This window comes from Apodemus sylvaticus, chromosome 10 (assembly GCF_947179515.1).
Source record: "Apodemus sylvaticus chromosome 10, mApoSyl1.1, whole genome shotgun sequence".
NCBI classification, from domain to species: domain Eukaryota; kingdom Metazoa; phylum Chordata; class Mammalia; order Rodentia; family Muridae; genus Apodemus; species Apodemus sylvaticus.
Window position 1 is genome coordinate 38,164,371 of NC_067481.1, and position 21,317 is coordinate 38,185,687.

The window sequence follows — 21,317 nt, forward strand, 5'->3', positions numbered from 1 at the left end:
ACTATGATGCTGATGAAAAGCCTTTATTAAAATACTTGAGATGACCTCCAAAATAACCTCACCTTTAATAAGGAATATGCTCTCTCTCTCTCTCTCTCTCTCTCTCTCTCTCTCGCTCGCTCTTGCTCTCTCTCTCCTTCCTTTCCTCTCTCTCTCTCTCTCCTTCCTTTCCTTCCTCCCTCTCCTCTCTCTCTTCCTCCTTCCTTCCCTCCCTCCCTCTTCTCTCTCTCTCCTCTCTCTCTCCTCTCTCCTCTCTCTCTCCTCTCTCTCTCTTCTCTCTCTCCTCTCTCTCTCTCCTCTCTCTCTCTCTCTCTCTCTCTCTCTCCTCACTCTCTCCTCTCTCTCTTTCTGGGTTTAGTGCTATTTGCCTCTTTTTCCCCCTTTGTTTTTTGTCTTACTAAACTACTAAAAGATAAACCTAATATTTTATAAATACTTAGAGGCCTAATATGGAAATAAGACTTTCTACATTTTCTTGAGTTCAGAGCAGCACTCAAAATCAATTTTTATACTTTTAGACTTTTTCCCCCTCTGCTTTTCACCTATTCCATCTGAATTTCCTTATGTAGACAGAGAGAAAAAAGTTAACTTTCCATGCTAAGTGTAAGGAAAAAGTTGTCCAAGTGAGATTCTCTGATTACAATTATGAAATCTTGATTTGTGTTTACCAGTTCTCTCCTCGCAGTCTTATATCCATGTGTTTTCTCCCCACTGTGGTCAATTAATTTAATAAAAATTCCCAGTGTTTCTTCTTGTTATCTGATAACTTAACAACAGTAGTCTTAAGAGAGCAACACCATTAGCACTAATGGATATGGGACAACTGATAGGGCAGAGGAAGGTTCAAAACGGCAGGGGACCCTGCGGCAAACCTGCCTGCAATGGTAGAGAATGTATACTATGTCTATACGTTATTACAATCACCTGGTCAGCTTGCCTTAATGCTACAAAACTGTTCTGTGAGACCACTTTTTCAAAATAATCAGGGATTGAAGGCAATTTAAATATATTAAATGCAAAAACATCATCCAATTTATCACTTCTAATCATGAATGGCATCTCTATTCCCAGGTTGTGCCTTGCTCAATCTATATTTTTGTAGCAAGTCTTTGTGCCTCTTACTTAAAGTGGGAAGACAGACAGACAAGCAGTGTCTGAGGACTATAGAATCTTATCTGCTACCCATGGGAACAAGTGCTTAACCATGTGCTTCATTCTAATAGGATATGGATATCATGAAAGACTGCTAAAATTTTATTTGTGTCATTTCTAGAGCAAAGTCTTCCTTGATGCAGAAACCACTCACCTTTCCTGGTTTCCTTACCCCTAATTATCAAACACGTGGTGACTATAAAGCTCAGGGGGTGCATTTTGTTTTAAAGATGGTTTATCAAGTCATTGTTCTTTCCAAAGACACATGCATTCCTCAGGCCCTCATGGCTGAGGCACACTGCTTTCCTCCTGTTTCCTTACTGTCTCTTCCTCTACCTTCTGCCCTGATCCCCTGCACTTCTTTGCACTTTTTACATGCCCTAGTTCTAGTGCTATTCATTGGCATAAAAGCATGAGCCAATATACTCAGGGGCAAAAACCGGGGATATACAACCAGAGGCGCTCACACTGAAAGGCCTTGCTTGATAAAGGCTTTGCTGCGTCTGCCTGGGAACAGCTCCATTAGCACTGATGGCGTGAGAGCAGCAGCTGATCATCTCAGAGGTTAACAGGCTTCCTGCTCTGTTCTCACATCAATACACTGTGGCGCCGGGTTCCCTTGGTCCTTCAGAAGCTTACTCAACAACACTAACAGACTTGGTGTAAGTCATTTCTTGTGAATTATTGAAACAAACATTTGGCTGCTAATTGAAGAACAGTAATGTGTTTTATAATCACTGCAGTTTGAGACTTTAGCACAAAACAAAACAGTTGCAATTGATTTGTGGATTTGTGACACACACACACACAAACACACACACACACACACACACACACGGCTTTGGTCGTCTGAAAGTTGTATCTTGTGTTTGATTTCAGCAGAGAGAATTTTCCTGGTCATCTTATTCATGTATATTTTACTATGCAACCTTTGAGACCATGTGCCACTCTTCAGCCATGAATGAGCTAGAACAAAAAAAAGTAAAGGCTCCCTGATGGGGTGCCCAGGCCTAGGGATAATCTGTTCTTCTAGAAAGGATCTAAAGATACTAGGTGACACACTTGCCACATTTTTAGAATTAGGAGGTCATGTGTTGTAATTAGCCTTGACGAAAACCACCACCTGATTAGACTCTCTCCCTTCTTTGGATTGAACCATAAAGGAACCTACAATATGGCTGGGTATTGGCACCTGCCTGTAATCCTAGCAATTTAGGGACTGAGGTAGGATGATACCACTGAGTTTAGTGAAAGGTTGATGGATTTCAGGAAACCTGTGTGACTGTGATCTGCCTCTTGAGGGGTGGAGGTATTCAACACAGACAGGAACAGAACTCAAACCACGACTAACAAGCTTTATTTGCTAAAAGAGATCAGCCATGTAACATGTAATCATTTAAAAAATTAGACATAATCTTACTCTTATTCTTATTAACTGCACTATTTATTCTGTCTTATTTACTTTTGTATTTGTGTGTCTGAGCAAGTTAGAAATAGACAGACAGAAACAGACAGACATGGTATCACCATGTTGCATGGAAGTCTCCAGCATATGAGCTCAAATTAACCTTCTATTTCAGTCTACCAAATAACTGAGACAACAGGTATACAACCACCATAACTGCCTCATAATTATTTATCCTTAAATTACAGAAAGTAATCTTTGGAAGTTATGTCTTTTTGTGTTTATAGAGGCATGCAGAGAACACATCGAGGCGAACTCATATGGAGGCCAGAGGCTGATTCAGGTATCTTCCCCTACAGCTCCTACCTTCCTTTATGGTTGAGATGGAATCTCTTACTTGAATCTAGAGCTTGCTGTTTGGCCAGAATGCCTAACAAGCCCCCTGGATACTTCTGTTTCCAATCTCCCCATCAATGGAGCACATACCAGGCCATCAAGCTCAGCTCTATAAGTGGAGGCGCTTCTGTGGGAGTGGGAGTTGGGGCAGGATATAAGTCCTCTGGGTTGCAAAGGCACCTCATCTACTGAGCCATCTCCATATCCCTTTATTTTAAATAAATTTAATACACTCTGAACCAAAAAAATTACACTGCTTATACCAACAATATAACAGCAGTTAGTAAAGAAAGGATTCTGGATTATAAAGTTCATATAGTTACCATGCAAAACTGGAACAACTGCATTTCTTGGAAGGTCAGCTTAACAATAGTTAATATGCAGTACCTTACAAGGAAAAACTAGGATCTTTGGTAGAAATTACTACAACACTGCAATTCTCTCTATGTACAAAAAAATCCACAGAAAGGATATTATTAAAATCACTCTGTGTATGGGAGGTAGAGGCAGGAGAAGCAGAATATTGGGGTCATTTTCAGCAATACTAAGTTTGAGACTAGCAGAGGCTACATGAAGGCCTATCTCAGAAACAATAAAAATATCATTAAATGAATTTTTAAATGACTTGACAATATTTTAAAGGAACTTTAAAATACTCATGCTTTCAGATATAAATCCAAATAAATAGATGCTATATGTGGACTTTTTTACTCTTCAGTTTTCAAAACTATTTAATGAAAGACATTTAAGTTGGTTATAAATATAACTTAGCAACTCAGGATTTAATACATGATTGAATTAAAAGTATACCTAAAAATTTAACCTGTAGAGCTGTGGATACAGAACAGGAATGGAATACATGATTATCACACATAAATTCACTCAATTAATAATACCCTTTTGAAATTAATCAGACAAATGTGTTTTAAATTTAGGATCTTCAGGGAGACAAAAAGAGAAATACTCTGTCACATTCTGTAGCCCAGGCTGGCCTTGGTCTCACTGTGTAACATAGGCTAACCTGAACTTGCAGTGATTCTCCTGCCTCAGTCTCCCAAGTATAAGGACTATAACTGTAAGGCACCTAGGCTTGTTAAACTTAATTTCTTAGTGCCTAACTGAGAAGGCCTGAGTATACACCTCATGTCCCAACATGGGGGTGTGGGAATGCACAGATTTCAGCCTTGCAACTTTGAATTCATTATTTCAAGCGTCATTTCTATTTACCCACAACAAAACATTTTCATAATGAATGAAGGCCCCTTCCTGGATAAATAAATAAATAAATAAATAATAAAAAATAAATCCTCTAACAACAAAGTACAAAACTACAGCCCCAGTAGGTCACTGAAAGTGATGTACAGCCAGATCCAGTAGTACAAGGCAGCTGAGTTCAAGACTTCAACATTCAAAACAGTATCTCTTTGTTAAATGCAGGGGGAACACTCATGAGTTTGCCTAATTACTATCTTTTTATATAAGAAAAATAGAAATATAAACATACAGCGCTGTAAGTGTAAAGGCATTTCCTTATTCTGCTTTTGACTGGAAAGTATGACCGGCTCTCATTGAGACCAGGGACATATTCTAATGCACATCATGCAAGCATTTGTGACAATCTTGAAGTATTTTTGTATTTAACATGAAACAGTGTGACCTTTGATTCCTTCTCTGTGGCCGACAGAGACTGTTGTCCTCTGAGCAGTTGTGCTTTCGATTACACGCTGTCATTCAGATTCACTCTGTAATCCCTATTATTAGAATTTCTCTGTTGTAGACTTCACAATTCAAAAGGATGGTGGTTATAAGAAGACCTTATAATCAGCTCCAAGTTTAACAGGCACCATTAAAATTAACCCTCACACACACACAGAGAATTCACTGAGCAAACATCAAGGGGCCAGCCTCTAGATATGAAAGAATCCTTGAATGTGTCATGGGACCAACTCAAGTTTTCATGAGAAATTTTTGGAGTAAAGAAGACTCACAAATATTCAAAGATGCACAGGGATGTCCATGAGCCTGTCAGTGTTGGTTGGACAATTAAAATCACAAAAGAACCCAAGTCTCCAGTTAAACCATGTGTAGTTTCTTGCAATATGGTATTAATTAGTTACCAGACTTGAATCCAGTTGCAATACACTCAACTTTTTAATGGAGTAAGTACAAACCATACAAGCTTCACAAAAAAATAACTATTAACCTCAGAAGACTAACTTTCAAATCACAAATTCTTCAATTGACAAAACATTCTGACTTCTCACATGTATTCAACATTTGTGAATGAAAATGGAACAATCTCGTGACAATTCAGCAGTCGAACCTGGTAATTGTTACATACAATCACAACTTGTAGAAACTTGTAAGGTACTCACTTTAGCAGCACTAAGGACAGTGGCAGTGTAAGACTGAATGTTGTCTCCACAGGCTCCACCACGGGACTGATGACAGCGAATCAGCTGGGATGAGGAGGGGAGAACATTGAGTCATTTTTCTATCAAGCTGTTTAACTCTGCATGCTATTAGACAGCAGCTATTTACCATGCATAATAAGACGCTGGGTGGGAATGTTTGCATGAGTGTATTGCAGACAAAACAGCTAAAAGCCCTGCTGAGACACATTTACCTCTTTTTAATATAATCTTCTGGTGCCACTAAGGCAGTTTCATGCTCAACTATGGCTTTAATTACATGATGAACAGGCTTTAAGAATTCATAAACTCTGAAATGGTAGGATTCAGGATCTGGCAGCCTTTCCATAAATAAATTTAAAAAACATAATCAAAGGACTTACGTATAACTTCCTAACATTAAATATTTGAAATACTAGCAAATTGGATGTTTTCTCCTCTTAATTCCTTACAAAAATTATAAGAGAAAACCTCAAACAACAAGCAAATATTTTAGGATATTTGCAGATCCAATTGTGTCTGTGGGAAAGTGGACAGAATGTGCAGAAACCAGCCGCACACACCAACTGTCCATGTCCGAGAGCCCACTGCTACTTGGAAGAAATGGAACTTCCAATTACCAATGGTAATCATAATTTTGATTCTCATATGCTCAGCAGAAACTCAGGATCTAACTCTTCACTGGCAACAACACACTAGTATTTTCCAAAAATGATGATAATTAAGATTCAGGTGAACATTTTTAAAGTAGACTGTCAATGTCAATGAATTAGGACAGCATGATATTGTATGGTATTGAGATAGTTATTTTCAGGACCTATGAAATTAATTCAAGAAAAAAATCTAAGCCTTCTGTGACCTATATCAGATTCTGTGACACAGAATCACATATAATCCTTTTGTTCTCACAGTAAATATGATATAACAGAATCCCTGGCGCATGAAGCTAAGGTCTTACTGAGTGATGATGAGTGGACTGCAGGGTGTCTGATCAGTAAACATATCTATCACAAACTACAATGTAGAAGTGACTATTCTAGCTAATAGAAAGAATAGCCCCTTCATTCAACCACACATCAGCATTCAAAGAATTATGAAAATTATTCCTCTGCTGCCTCCTGCTGCTTAGAAAGAGAAAGGCAGGATTGCAAAGGCTGAAAGTTACTCCCTGCAACAAGTTATCAAAATACTCTTGAACAGCAAACATCCTTGCCCACTAAACCATCTCACCACCAGAACAAGAGCAAAGTAAATACATATATATATAAAAATACATAAAAAGTAAACTAAATAAATTTATATTAAAAGTAGACTTAAAAATATTTAAAGACAAGTGGAAAAATAACCAATATAATCAAAAACACAGTATACAAAAAATTATATTCACATAATTTCTTAAACCAAAATTAGCATACACGTGGACTAGAAACTAATTTGAAGCAACATGATCATTAAGGAGCAAATAAACTATTTGACGTTTGTAAAAAGCAAATATAAATAGCTACATATACATACTATATACATTGGTACACAAAATATGAATATATTAGGAAATATATACATTAAATCAAAGTCCAAGTAAAATGGAGGAAGACCAGAAAAAAAAAAAAAACATGACCAAAATACACAACTAACTAAGACGACCTGGTGACATAGTTTAGCAGATGGGGGAATTTGCTGCCGCACATGAGTTCAATGTCCAGAAACCACACAGTAAAGGGAGAGATAAGAGTCCTCTAGGCTGGTCTCAACTCCATACATGCTTGTGTACATGTATACATGCAAATATACCCATATACACATACACCATGACAAATTATGCCCTATGAGGATAGTGGAACTGTGCACCTACAAACATGAAATGGGCACACAAGAGAACTTGAGCAAGTAGCAACACAAACACTTTATTTTTATATCATGAGGATGTGCATATATAGATGAACAAATATGTACACTTTCCCATTTTCTATATGTAAGTAGCACATATGTATAGACTGGATGCTTCCTTTGAGGAGTTCTATAAAAACACACAGCAGAGTACGAAGACCGGCAGAACAAAGCTGACTTTCTAGTGATACTAGCCATTAAGAAGAACGAGAGCAGACTGGAGAGATGAAGTACATCGCTCAGGCAAGAGACCTGAAGTCAGTTCCCAGCAGCCACCTCCAGTAACTTATAACTTCCTGTGACTTCAGCTCCAGGAAGAAAGATATGACTCTGGCCTCCTAGGGCATTTGCAGTAATGTGCACATACCCACACATAGACACACACACACAACACACAAACAAATAAAATTAATAAAATAAAAAATTAACAAGTGCAAGGAGAAAGAAGATCTGGCAAAATGGTGCTGTGGATAAGAGCATTTGGAACTATGCACACCTGAATTAGGATCTTCAGAGAACCACAAAAATGCCCAGCAGGGCTACACATGCCTCTGTGAAACAGACTGTGAGGAGTCATGACAGGAAGCATGCTGGCCAGCAGCCTGCCTTCAGTTTCAGTGAGAAACTTTGTCTCAAAAAAACAAAACAAAACAAAAACGTAAAAAAAAAACATAAGATGACACCTGACACCTGACTAACATCAACCACCCATGCATACACTCAAACACCCTGAGTGAAAACCTTTAGTTCAACACATTTAGTTCAACTTTGCAATGTCAAAGTAGGCCTCATGGCCCAAATGCCTCAAACTGAAAGTACGACTACTCCATGTAAGTGCTGTCCTTTGCAGCTCTGTACATCATGCACATACATACGCTGCTTCACGCTATGTGACAGGAAACATTCAAGTGTGTATCTGCAAAGGCCATGCAACTATCAAGGGAGTTGCTTTGCCACAAAAACAGTGTGTAACTAACTGTAGCTCCAACTGGAAATGTGCAGTTTCCCACATGTGGGAATATGATGGCAAGTGCCAAGGGACGGCTTACACACTCTCTTCACGGATGTCTCTAGCACTCAAGGGAAATGCATGACAAATATAAACATTAGGAGACACCATTATGTCACCCTGTTTAACTGTACAGCTCTTACATTATTTGAAAAGAACAGTTTAGAAAAAGCTATTTTTATGGGAAATAAAAGAGACCAGAAGAGAAGGAGTATAAATAGAGCACTCAGTAACAAGCAAAATATTTTAATTTTTGCAGACAGGCTTTTGGAAATGGAATTAAGGCCTTCATCTAGAAAAATGATTTTCATTAGCCCATTCTTGATTCTGCACATTCCAGAGCCAGTTGATTTATGAGTTCTGTGGCTTTACGAAGTACTTACTTTATGTACCACATCCTGATTTTGTCAAGAACTATTTTGTACTTTTTCATAATATTCTCAGGACATAATAACCATGCAACCAAGAAAAATGAAGCAAGAATGCTAATTCTCAAAGCCAACAGGATTTTTTAGACTATATTCTATATGTACAGGTATAGTCCTAAATGGCATAAGAAGAATTTATACCTTATTGTATAATTCAAAGATTATGATTTGCATTGGACTGTACATAAAGCTTTAAGATATTAAAAATACATATAGCAACCTTTAATATTATAGCAACCTGTGTGTGTGTGTGTGTGTGTGTGTGTGTGTGTGTATGTTCGTGTCCATCCAACAAGGCCTTGTTCGTGCTTTAATTACTACAACAAATATAGAATCTAGTTTTTGACAATAAAATTGTCCTGTATCCCATGATTCCAATCTGGCTAAGACAAAAGGCTTCAAGATTATGCCTGGAAACTTCTGTCTTTTACTAAGCATTGCTGTGATGATCAATCTCAATGCTTTAATTAATACCGAATAATCTCTGGGCAAAAGTTCTGTGCAGAAGCCAGACTAGAACAACAAGGCTCTACAAAGCCTTTATTTAAGGACAGCTATCATGTGGTGACACATGCTGCTAGTCCCAGTACTTCAGGACATCAAATCCAGCCTAAGCTTAAATGACCCTGTCACAAAAACAAAGGAAGAAAATAGGATTTTTCTGTTTTAGAAATTAGGTAATGGACTGTTTTAGGGCTTACTATATAAGGCTGGCCTGGGCACTCTAGTTGTTACAATATGCTTAGTCCAGGGATTGGCACACTTTGGAGATGTGGCCCTATTGTGGCAGATGTGACTTTGTTGGAGGAAGTGTGTCACTGTGGGGGTGGGCTTTGAGAGCTTCCTCCTAGCTGTGGAAGTCATTCTTTTAGTGGCCTTCAGATGAAGATGTAGAACTCTCAGCTCATCCTGCTCCATGCCTGTCCGGATGCTGTCATGCTCCCACATTGATGATAATGGACTGAATCTCTGAACCTGTAACCCAACTAAAAGCTGTCCTCTTAAGAGTTGCCTAGTTCATGGCGTCTGTTCACAGCAATAAAATCCTAAGACACCAGGTAAGCCCTGATCTTGAGGTAACCATCTTGACCATGACTTCAAGTACTAGATATACAGGTGTGTGCCACCAGACCCAGCTATGAATCCTCAACAGTCAGAGTAGCAGTTGTAAAAGTAAAGGAAAACAAAATAAAACATTCACAACTAGTATTCACCAACAGTATCAATATTCGGTATCAATAGTCAACCAAAACTAACCCACACCTGGGCCATGCCTTACCTTATTTTCTGCATAAGCAAGCCAGCGGCTCCCAAGAGCAATGGGATTCATGTTTGGCCCAGGACAAGGATAACAACCTGCAAGTTCCAAAAAACAGTATTAAGAATTTCCAAAATACTTTTTCCATGAATGAATCACATCTTGGGGAAAATAAAAAAAAAAATTTAAAGCCTGTTAACATTCAAATAATGCTATTCATTGATTTATTTTGCTTTGGGACAGGGTCTCTCTATATACTCCTGGCTGTCCTGGAACTTACTATGTAGACCAGGTTGGCTTGAACTCATACATATCTGCCTGCTTCTGCCTCCCAAGAGCTGGAGTCAAATGCATGCATGGCCAGGCCCAGCCCAGTATTCTTGATTTTACTACTTAAATGACTTATATTTCCCCACTTCTTAGTGCCCCTCCTGCAACTAAAGCAGGAAGACCTAGACCTCACTTTTCACAAGCCTCTATACTATAATTCCTGCAGAACAAGATGAAGCTACAAGGAAAAGACTCAAGTTTCTAAGTATAAAGTTCATAAATTCAAAAAGGCTTTTTGAAGAGGATAGAAAGCCTAAAATGGTACTGGAAGAACAAGAGCAATTATAGCCATGTGCAAACATATCAGAAAGAAAATGATGCTACAGAGGTGGAAAGGGAGGGTGAAGGAACGTAGGCAGTAAGCAGTGAGAACATCAAGGATGCCTCTGTAGCAGGATGCTTAAAAACCAGATGATGTCACATAGTCTGTTGAAATTTGTCTTCTTCCGGTGCTACTGAAAACAAACGAGTGCACTAGCTAGGATGTGTCTGCTACTATTACTTCTGTATTCTTAGTTATGGGCTCACGGGGATCTGCCTGCTTCTCCTTACTATTGGATCTCTCCTGCCTATCAGGGTATCTAGGGAATTATGTTGATGCTGTCATTACTGAAGGCATGTTATGTTAGCACACATAAAACACAGGCGTCCTGAAGATTGTTCAAAGACAACACACACAAACACAAGTTCCCTACTATGTAGTATGAAGTGCTTATTATTTCTATTATAATGATACATATAAATGCTAAAGTAACATTAGAGGTAGTTATTTTCCAGGATTAGCTTTAAAATCCAAAAAGTGAGGTTTAGGAAGGAACACCAGAACATACAGGCAATGCTAAGACTAAAGACTGAACTAAGACCAGGGAGACTACCATCTCAAAAACAAAACTGAAAACCAAAACAATCTAATTTTAAATCAACTCCCATAACCAATCCCACTGATATTAGATGCTTTTACATATCTTCTTTGATTGCTACCTAGGGAAGACACTTACTGGCTCCAGGGTCTCAGAGGAGTGGAGTGAAAGCAAACTGTTTTCTGCTCACCAGAACAATATTTTACAGCTAGTATTAGCCACAGAGCATTGCCCCAGACTTACAAGCATAAGTCCTTTAACGATTAACTGTGACCTCCAGCTAAACTCTAAAAACAAGTGAACAGTATCGAGAGTGGAGATCTAAAACTGAAATATTACAAGGAAGGAAATCAAAGATGTTTACAGTGCCATTTAAAAAAGTAAACAGAAGCAACTGAGCATTAGTAGAACTAGAGCTTTCAAATTAAAATCAAGATAGATAGAGCCCCACATCAACGCCTATCCCACAGCAGAAAATTGTAGGAGCCATACAGTTAATCGGAACACTAAAGGCTCTGAAGAAGGAGGGCTGCTGTGAGCTTGGTGCAATTTCTTGTTTGAGTAAAGAATCTTAAAGGCACAAGAAAATGATGTAATTATAACAGAAACCAGGCCAGATTGCTGTTCCGAACAGAGGTATAACTTGAACATTGTTAGGAAAACAAGACTTCAATACTATAGGCCTGAGAGGACCAGAATAGCCTCAAACTCTGAGGATCTGCCTGTCTCTTCCTCCCAAGAGCCAAGGCAGAGAGAGGCTAAAGGTAACACTACCCCACCATGTCTGCCTCAGTCCACTAATTTTTAACAAACATACCCAAGCAACTCAATGGTCAAAGATGCCATCTATATGCAAATGAACCTGGACACCACATACAAAAATTACTTCAGAGCTAGAAAACTGGCTCAGCAGCTAAGAGCAGTTCTTGTTCTTGCTAGGGACCCAGCCTCAATTCCACACATCTGCATGGCATCCCGCAACCTTCTGTAACACCAGTTACAGGGGATCTGAAACTTTCTTCTGACCTTTAAAGACACACGGACATAGAAAGCAGTTTCTGTTAACCAGTTTACAGATACATGTCCAATACCCATGAAATTTAGGATTATTATACAAGAAATAAGAACTGGTGACCAGGTGTGATGATGGGTATCTATAATCCAACCTTGGGAGACAAAGACAGGAGTTTAAGGACTTCAGAGTCAACCTGGGCTACATAAACTCAGGCTAAGGGGTGAAAAACGAAGGGACAGAGGGAGGGAAGAAGGGAGGAAGAGAGGGAGGGAAGGGGCCACAGGCAGTGAGAGGGTCAGGAGGTGGAGGGATAATGAAGATGGCAAACAGGGCGGAAGGATCTCTCTAAGCTCTGTAAAACAGCAGCCATAAAATCAAATGTTAGATCAGAGTAAGAAAATCTGAGTGCAACCCAAAAATATACACACATACTTTAAATAACAATGGGAGCTTACTGAAATATCACACCTCTGATTAATGGCCTTTTGGGCTTAGAGAAAGTTTGCATTTCTTTTTCTATTTATTTTGTGTGTATATGAAACATATGATTTTGAGCACTATGCCATCCAGAAACTCAATAAGTGGGAATAATGTACAGTAAACAGAAAATGGCAGTTTAGTTCACCACACATATACATATGTGCAGAATTTTCTGCACAGGACCAGGAAACATCAGAGTAGCCCTCTTGCCTTATGAATAACCCAAAAACATGGAGGTAAATTTAACATATAAACTGACCCAGAAGACAGAACTTACCAATCCTTTCTGATTCATATTACAAACGTAGAGAGAGCTAGTTCCAAGCCAGCCTGGATAAATATCAAGGCATTGCCTTCCCAAAATGAAAAGTACATAAAGCCAGCAAGCTTCTCTTACCCAAAATTCTAACTTTGCATTTTAAAGCTACTTTAAACTCATTTCCATGTGTTCCATGTGTTGCTCATCATTAACATAAACAAAGAACAGACACTTGAACACTAATAACATTAGGACTGCACAAAAGAACTTTCCTTCTCAAACTGAAAACCCAGGCAGATGCAAGGAGACTGTTTATCAGACACTCTGGTCTCTCTGGAGACTCTGTATCTGCCTCTCAACTTCAAAGGATCCTTAAAATGACTGCTAATGACATCTATCAGTCTTTGTCTTTTGTTTTCCTAATCATAGCTGGGTTTTAGATTTCCACACTGGACAGCTGCTTAAGTCCAACTTCTCTGTACATCTGAACACAAAGGTGTCTCCTTTCTCGTCCTGTTGGATGCACTGTTACCAGTTCTCTATCAGCTCCCTTTACCTAGTCCATACACTCTTTGGCACAAATCCCCATGATGCCCGCTCTGATGGGCACAGAGGACTGCTCGTTTTACAATACTTGTATTGTATTCGTGCATAACTAAGGCCTTCAGCTAAGAATGCATTATGCAAAAACTTCCCATTCTACTTCAGAAGCTAAATGTCTGCACGATCAAAATAACAAACTCATTAAGTAGAGATCTTGTGACTCTGCACAGGGCACAATCTTACTTCTTTCTGAACAGAGCACCAGGCTGGAGATGCAGCGGAGTTGGTATATACCTTCCCTGCCTCATGCCAAACTATAGGCTGAATCTACAGCACTGTAAAACTAGGCATGACAGACCTAGAATCCAGCACTCCAAAAATGGAGGCATAGAGATAAAGGTGAGGCCACCATGAACTACATGAAACTCTTTAACAAGCAAACCACCACAGTGGGTATAATAAATGAAGAGAAGGCACCTGCTACAGGCAAATGAGCTGCCTCAAAAGCCAATGCAGTGTGCCCACCTCCCAACACCTCCATCAATCAAAATTAAAGCACAGAAATATACATAGATCTCTATCAACTTAAACACACTTAAGAAATTACCTAAAAGTTTGGAATAGTGCAGAAACTGAAGAGAAAGGAGGCTCAATAATGTTATGGAGTGGCCCTGTTTGCCACCTGAGTATGAACTGAATCACACTGAAGTTGGTTTTAAATGTTTTTACTTAGTGGTGAGGGTATGTTCAATTTTGTTTTGTTTGAGATAGAGTCTCAATAGCCAAGGCTGTCCCAGAACACACTTAGGTAGCCCAGGGTTCAAATTCACAGCAATTATCTTGTTTCAGCTTCTGAAGTGCTAGAATTTGAGGTAGAAGCCACCACCATGCCAGAAATGATACTGTAATGCAATGATCCCAATTCTTGCAGAATGTCATCAATCTTTGTAACTACAAATCACTTGCATAAGCTCAATCCCTCAAGTTCACTAGTTAATATGCAGGACTGAGAATGATCACTCCTAATGGAGTACTTGCCAGGGGCAGGGATTCACTTACTAAGGAAGCACCACACTGCAAAGACTGAGGCTGGCATTAGTTATGGGAGGAAGTATGAAATCAAAGGTTTCTATTGTTGCTTTCTAACACTAGATGGTTTCTTTGTTTTTTTGTTGTTTGCTTGTTGGGTTGGGTTGGGTTGGGTAGGGTTGGTTTAGATTGGACTTTTTATTTCTTTTTCAGTTTTGGAGATGACGCCCAATGCCTCACACAAGCTGCACAAGTACCCTGATGCATCCAACCCCAGTTTCTTTTTACTTTTTATTGAAAAAGTTTCTCACTAAATTACATAGACAGGACTTGAACTTGAAATTCTCCTGCCTCATCTCTCTAGCAGTTTGTCAGGATGAATGCAATCTCTACTAGTAGAGGCTTTAAGGCATCTCCAGTACATTAGATTAATTGCACATATTCTCTGAGAGAGTATGTGAGAATCCCCTGGTGACAGAATACATAACAATGATGGCTTAACTGTCAGTTGTATTCCACTTACAAAGGACCAGAAACACTGCAGACACTTGCTGATATCTGAACAATTCGTATACTATGCAAGGGTCCAGGAACTCAAGGTAAAATAGGAACACACAGTAAAGAGCACCCACTGAGACAGACACACACAGGGGGGTTGGGGGGGAGACAGAGAAACAAAGACAAGAGAGAAAAAAACCCAGTAAGGAATGCCTACTATCCTAGCACTCTGGAGCTACAGCAGAAGGATGGCAACTTTACTGTCATTGTGGGTCCAAACTGAGAAAGATTCTGTTCAAAGGGAAGAGACAGAACAAGACAAGAGAGAAAGGGAAGAAGGAGAGTAGAGGGGAAAGAACAGGAGGAGAAAAGAAAAAGGAAGGAAGGAAGGAAGGAAGGAAGGAAGGAAGGAAGGAAGGAAGGAAGGAAGGAAGGAAGGAAGGAAACTATATTATTATAATACTAACATCAATACAAAGAAATTTCATTGAAATGTAGAGTGCAAATTACCAACTCTAGCTTCTTTGGTGCATCCAAAATAATAAGTAATCAATGCTAATAATAAATAACAAAAATTGTGATTTTTTTATTGTAATTTGAATGTTAGAAAATAATTAAGCTTCTGTATTCTTTAAATAAAACAGTAAGGATAATATAAAAATGTAATTCATTTACTTTTGTATGTGTTGCTAGGGTTCATGCTAAAGTCTGCACACATTTGCTAACTAAGTACTATACCAATAAAACATATCTTAAGCCTACCTGGCTTAATTTTTTTGTCCATAATGAAGGTATACTTTAAAGTGCATGTTAAATGAATTACTGATTTTGTAGCTAAATAGCCACTTAAAAAATAATTTATAACTCAGTAAGTTAGGTCAGGAAGCCAGTTGGAGATATGTAAGTTCAAGACAAGCCTAACTCTGTCATAAGCATGAGGTTAAAAAAAGAAGGAGGAAGCCGGGCGGTGGTGGCGCACACCTGTAATCCCAGCACTCTGAGAGGCAGAGGCAGGCGGATTTCTGAGTTCGAGGCCAGCCTGGTCTACAGAGTGAGTTCCAGGACAGCCAGGGCTACACAGTAAAACCCTGTCTCAAAAAAAACAAATCCAAAAAACCAAAACAAAAATAAAGGAGGAGGAGAAGGAAGAAGAAGAAAAGAGGAACAATGACAGGAAGTAAGGTATGGGTAGTTAGGTAGGGTGCACTTACAAGGAATTCAGCAGTGTGAGTATACTGTATAAAATTTCCAAAAAAGTAATAAAAATATTATAGAATACTATGAATAAGCTCTATAAGGAAATTACCTCAAAAAGATACATAATCTCAGTCATTGTTCAAAATTATCCTCACAGATCCAGGGCAAAATGCCCTCTTCTTGAATCTGAGTGTACAGACACATACATATGCATTTTTAAGAATAAATAAATCTTAAAAAAAAATCAATCATGTTAGTCTCCACCACCCCATTTCAATGTTATAAGACCATGAACTGATAGAGAAGTAACAGCCAAGGAATATACACTGGAGTCAAGTTAAAAGGCTCAACAGAGACTCCCAGAACTGAAGAAACTTTAAAATAATAATAATCACAAAATCACAGAGAGAACAATTAAGGGCATGAGGAGATGGGACAGTCTTACAATTCCTTATGGTCCACAACATGTGAACTCTGCACTATATTGCTGTATCTTACTGTGTGTATACAGGATGTATGTAATTATCTGTAATATAATACAGTTATAACAAATAAATTGCCCATATAGTAAAGGAATAATAGCTACATGTACTACTACCTGAAGCCTAACATAGGGTAGCTACTCAGCAAACATCTGTGTAAGTCTGTATTGTATTTCAAGTTCACTTCAACATGGAGACCCACTAAGCTATTTCTGTAAGAAATATATAACAGACTCTTTGGGAAAACAGAACAAATATGAGGAAAAACTTAGTTGACTGAGGGAAAACAAAAATTAAAAAACTGCTCTGTCACAGACTCACCAGGGTACAGGACAGCTAGCTGACCCCTGTTGGCATGTCCAGATTGTCTCTGTCCTGTACAAGTGAGCATGACAGGCCTGCACATTGCAGCTCTTCAATATTAATCAATATGGCCCCCACTTCCCACCACTCCGTTTCAATCCTCTGCCTCTCTTTAAAACCTAGCACTGAATTTGTATTTGAAAACAGTTTGAAACTAGAGCCTATGCTAATTTCTGAGTTCCTAACAACAGGGAAAGTCATGGAGCAAGACAAAGGGGAGAGTAAAAAGTGCAAATGTAAAACCCTTCACACAGCACAACCCCGGCACTTTTTTAAGTATGCTTAACATTTAGTGATGTAACAGCAGCTTCATAAAAACAGCTACAGCAAACAGTGAGAACCACTCATTGTGAGTGCTGAAGAAAACCTTACACTATATCCAAAAAGGCCAGGAAAGCACTTTGACTTGTAAGTAATGGCACCCACAAGAAGGCCACAGGAGAAGACCATGTCTGAAACCCATGGCTGACAATTTAGTCAACCACAGAAACACAAGCCCACAGGACAGGAAGTACAACAATTTGGTACATACTTGTGACAAAAAATTTTTTTGTGAAAGTACAGCTATCAAAGGCAGCGATTTTCTCCTGCAAGACTACGACGAGGAGCCTAAAAAGAGAGGAAAAAATCAGAATGTGTACATGAGTAACCATGAGATGCTATAAACTCAGCCACAAATAATTATACATTTAAAATAAAACATGTTAATACATAGAGTAGAAATATCAGACTCCAAAAATCTAAAAATAAAAACAATGAAATTTTTCATATAAACAAAGAAAGTGACAGATACTCTACAACTGAGAAATGGCCTACGAACACTTTCATTTTCATATTCACAAATTAAACAGGCGGCATTGAGAATGAATAATACTAACTAGTTGGGTTCTTACTAAAAGCAATGTTCAGTGATATTTAAAGTCAGCATTAAATATGAACTAGCTTTATGTAATCTATTGCTCTAAAAGATTATAGAATTTCTCAGCACACCAAACAAAACCTGAGACATTTGGCATAAGTTAGCCTTGAACATAAATAAGCATTTCTCAGTGAGTCATATATTAGAATTTAGTAACATTCAGCATAAACAGTCATTTCAGAGAACAAAGTTTACAAATAATCAGGGAACTAATTTATAAAATAAGGAACATATAATTTTACTAACACTTTATTTTTCTAAGATAAAATTGCTAAAATACATCACAAATATTGAATTAGAGTTTACTATTTATTACAGAAATACAAAAACCCAAATTTAATGATTATTTTAAAAAGTCATCCTTTATACTAGATAATCCAAATAAATGTTATTTTAATTTAACATATAAATCTAACTTACAAATGCTAAAAGCTGATCAGGAAAATAATATGATTTATTGTGTAAAAACTCAGCAAACAAGTCTTGTAAAATGTAGAAAACTTCCATTTGCTGATGCAGAAGAATTCTAAGTATTATTACTCCTATTGTGCTATTGCTATTATTATTCAGCTCTGTCTGTTGAAAACTCGGTTTGTTAGCTGTTTTATTGTTACTAAGTACATAATCTATGAAATGCTCTATACACACTTGTGCATATAAGAGACAGAGACACTATCCCCATAAAGGACACAATACAACACTTCAATTGTGTCCTATCTGTAAAGAATGTCCCAAACCCTCTCACATTCTGCCTTAACTCCTCACACTCCCAGCACCATACAGAGGCAGTATCAAGGTTCATATTGTTCCTTTACACACAATATCCATCATTTAAGAAAAAGTCAAAGAATGGAATACACAAAAAAATCAAAAAACAAACAAACAAAAACCCAGAACCTACTATGTCAGTAGAACCTTCCCCAGGCATGGTGAAGCATGCCTGTGATCTCAGCAATACAGCAGGCTGAAGCAGGACAATCAATAGTTTGAGAGCACCTCAAACTATATATATAGTAAGATCTTAACTGAAGAAAATCAGCACTGATATGTACATAAAGACAGTCAGACAAACACATGATTACCAGAACTAAAGAAAGAGTTCTGAATTCTCTATGTGTGGGGGTTTTCAGGGGCGTGGGTGTTCTCTCTCCACTTGAATTCTCTTTTCAAGTATCTTATTGCAAAAAGTACCTTAAAACCTTAAAACTGTAAGGTGGAAGAGTAAGAGTACACATAGTAACCAACCAAGATAAGGGGAACACGAAGAGCACACAAGTCACTGCAGTGCTTGCCACTAGTCACAAAGTCAGCGCATAAAATAGAAACATAATAAGAAAGCATAACCAAACATATTCATGAGACCAATAACAGAAACTCAAAATAAGCAAATGGGCACTGAAATAAAAAAAAAAAAAACCAAGGGGAAGGGGAAGGGGTCATGCGTCTACCAACCCCAATAAAAGAAATCTATACTTAAAAATAATAAACCTGGAAGCAATGATGAAAGAGAGGAAAGGAAGAGTTCCCTCCTCCTCCATCACCAGACACTCCATCACATAAACCAAACACAAGTGCTCCAAACAGCCTAGTGTACAAGGGTCAACAAAGACAAAGATAATCGAAACTCTACCACAAAAATGTAATATCCATGAATAAAATGCTAAATAATTTTTAAAGTACCAAAAAGCATTTTTAATACTAACTAGCCTGGGCTCTGGTCCTAGATCTGGCTGTTAAATTGCTCTACTTACCTTCTCACCCCACCACACTCCAGCCTGTCAGACATCAGAAATCACTGACAAATACTGACCATATAGCGAGACTGAAATCCTGAAAAGCACCTAAACTAAAACCCCAGGGTGTATAAATTTCAGAGGTATAAAAGTTTTACATCTACAAGAAACAAGACACCAGATGGGAAGGAAGAAACCCTCAGTAGATAAAGTCAGGAGAGCAGGGAGCAAAAAAATGTGACATAGGTTACTGTCAGCTATAGGCAGGAGAATTTAGAGCAGAGAAAACTCAAGTCCTCCTTAAACTGGAAGGATAAATTTTGGCACTATCTAAAAGTGGGTGTGCCTGATGGAATGGAAACATTGAAACGGCATACAGATAGCTGTTTAGAACAAGATGGAAGCAGGTATAGTGAGAACTGATCAAGTTCTATATGCAATAGGAAAGAAGAGGTAGGCAGAACAAAAAAATTTGGCCAATGATTTTAGAAGACAGGTTCAGTGCATTGTATGTGAAGACTGACCCCATACATCAAGTCACAGGAACTATAGTAAACTAAAGCAGGAGCAGAGGTCAACCAAGGAAAAATGACAGCTCCTACTTTCAAGCCTTGAGATGAGTACCTGATAGGTCATATCTAATAAGGATGAAAAGATGACAGCTAGGCCTGTGGGGCAGACTTATAATCCCAGGTACTCAGAAACAAGCATACAAGAATAGGGTATTCAAGATGAGCCTAATTTACACATTGAGGAGAAAAGGTGTGGCCAGGACCCTAATGGTAACAGGATGCATAGAACCTGTAAGGCCATGGGTCCGATCCCAAGCACTGAAAATTAATGAGGATAAGGACGACAATGATGAGAGTTCTATGGAAGAAAAGGAAATCAGTCATACATGTACAGGTGCTGGTACAAGGAGTAAAACAGTATTCACCAGAGAGTTGGAAGCCATGCACGGTAGCTAGAGCCTGCAATCATGCACAAGTGAAACCACGTAAAAGCATGTGTTAAATATGAAGTGGAATTAGACAGCAAGGGTGGGATGCAGAGACCCAAGGCTCCAGTGCACAGCATCTGCTACCCACTGTCCAGAATGCACTCTCTCTGGACACACCCTCAGTCGAGTTGTCCGCATTGGCCTCAGTTTTTACCTGAAAATAATTTTTCTCTTGGGCTCTGTATATGTAAATTTATGCTCTTCAGGAAATGTACAGATTCATCTGGCTTCCTGTTCTTTCATGTGCTCATGGGCTCCAGTAACTTTTTCTTTTTAGTATCTCTTTTTCTTCTTCCCCTTTTTTGGTTTTATGAGACTGTGTCATGTATCACAGACTAGCTGGCTACTTAGAAGAAGATGTCCTCCTGCCGTATCTCTCATGTTCTGGAATTATACGGCTGTGCCACCATGTCCGGCAAATTGGATAATTTAAAGACTTCTTCCTGCACTGAGATTAACTTGGTACACCCATTCAGAAGTGCTTGGTGGGCCAGGCGTGTTGGCAAAAGGACAGCCAGGGCTTGTCACAAAGAGGAACCCTACTTTGAAAGACCAAATGTGCCACTCGAAACACCTTTCAGCATCATGAGAGTTAAGCCTTGAGCACACTGCTAGCTGTGTTTTCCGTTCACTTCTGTCCTTATGGGACTGATGTGCCTGGTC

The 21,317-nt window shown here is 38.6% G+C and overlaps 1 protein-coding gene across 4 annotated transcripts in view; it reads right to left on the reverse strand.

The window, feature by feature from the left end:
* Bcas3 (BCAS3 microtubule associated cell migration factor) overlaps window positions 1-21,317 on the reverse strand; it is a 485,645-nt gene that overhangs the window by 366,666 nt on the left and 97,662 nt on the right. For all 4 annotated transcript variants that reach the window (XM_052197918.1, XM_052197921.1, XM_052197919.1 and 1 more), the window contains exons 9-11: window positions 17,535-17,611; window positions 9,968-10,044; window positions 5,329-5,412 (exon numbers count right to left, since the gene is read on the reverse strand). In XM_052197918.1, coding sequence (XP_052053878.1) covers window positions 5,329-5,412; window positions 9,968-10,044; window positions 17,535-17,611 — 238 coding nt within the window. The remainder of the gene's footprint in view (window positions 1-5,328; window positions 5,413-9,967; window positions 10,045-17,534; window positions 17,612-21,317) is intronic.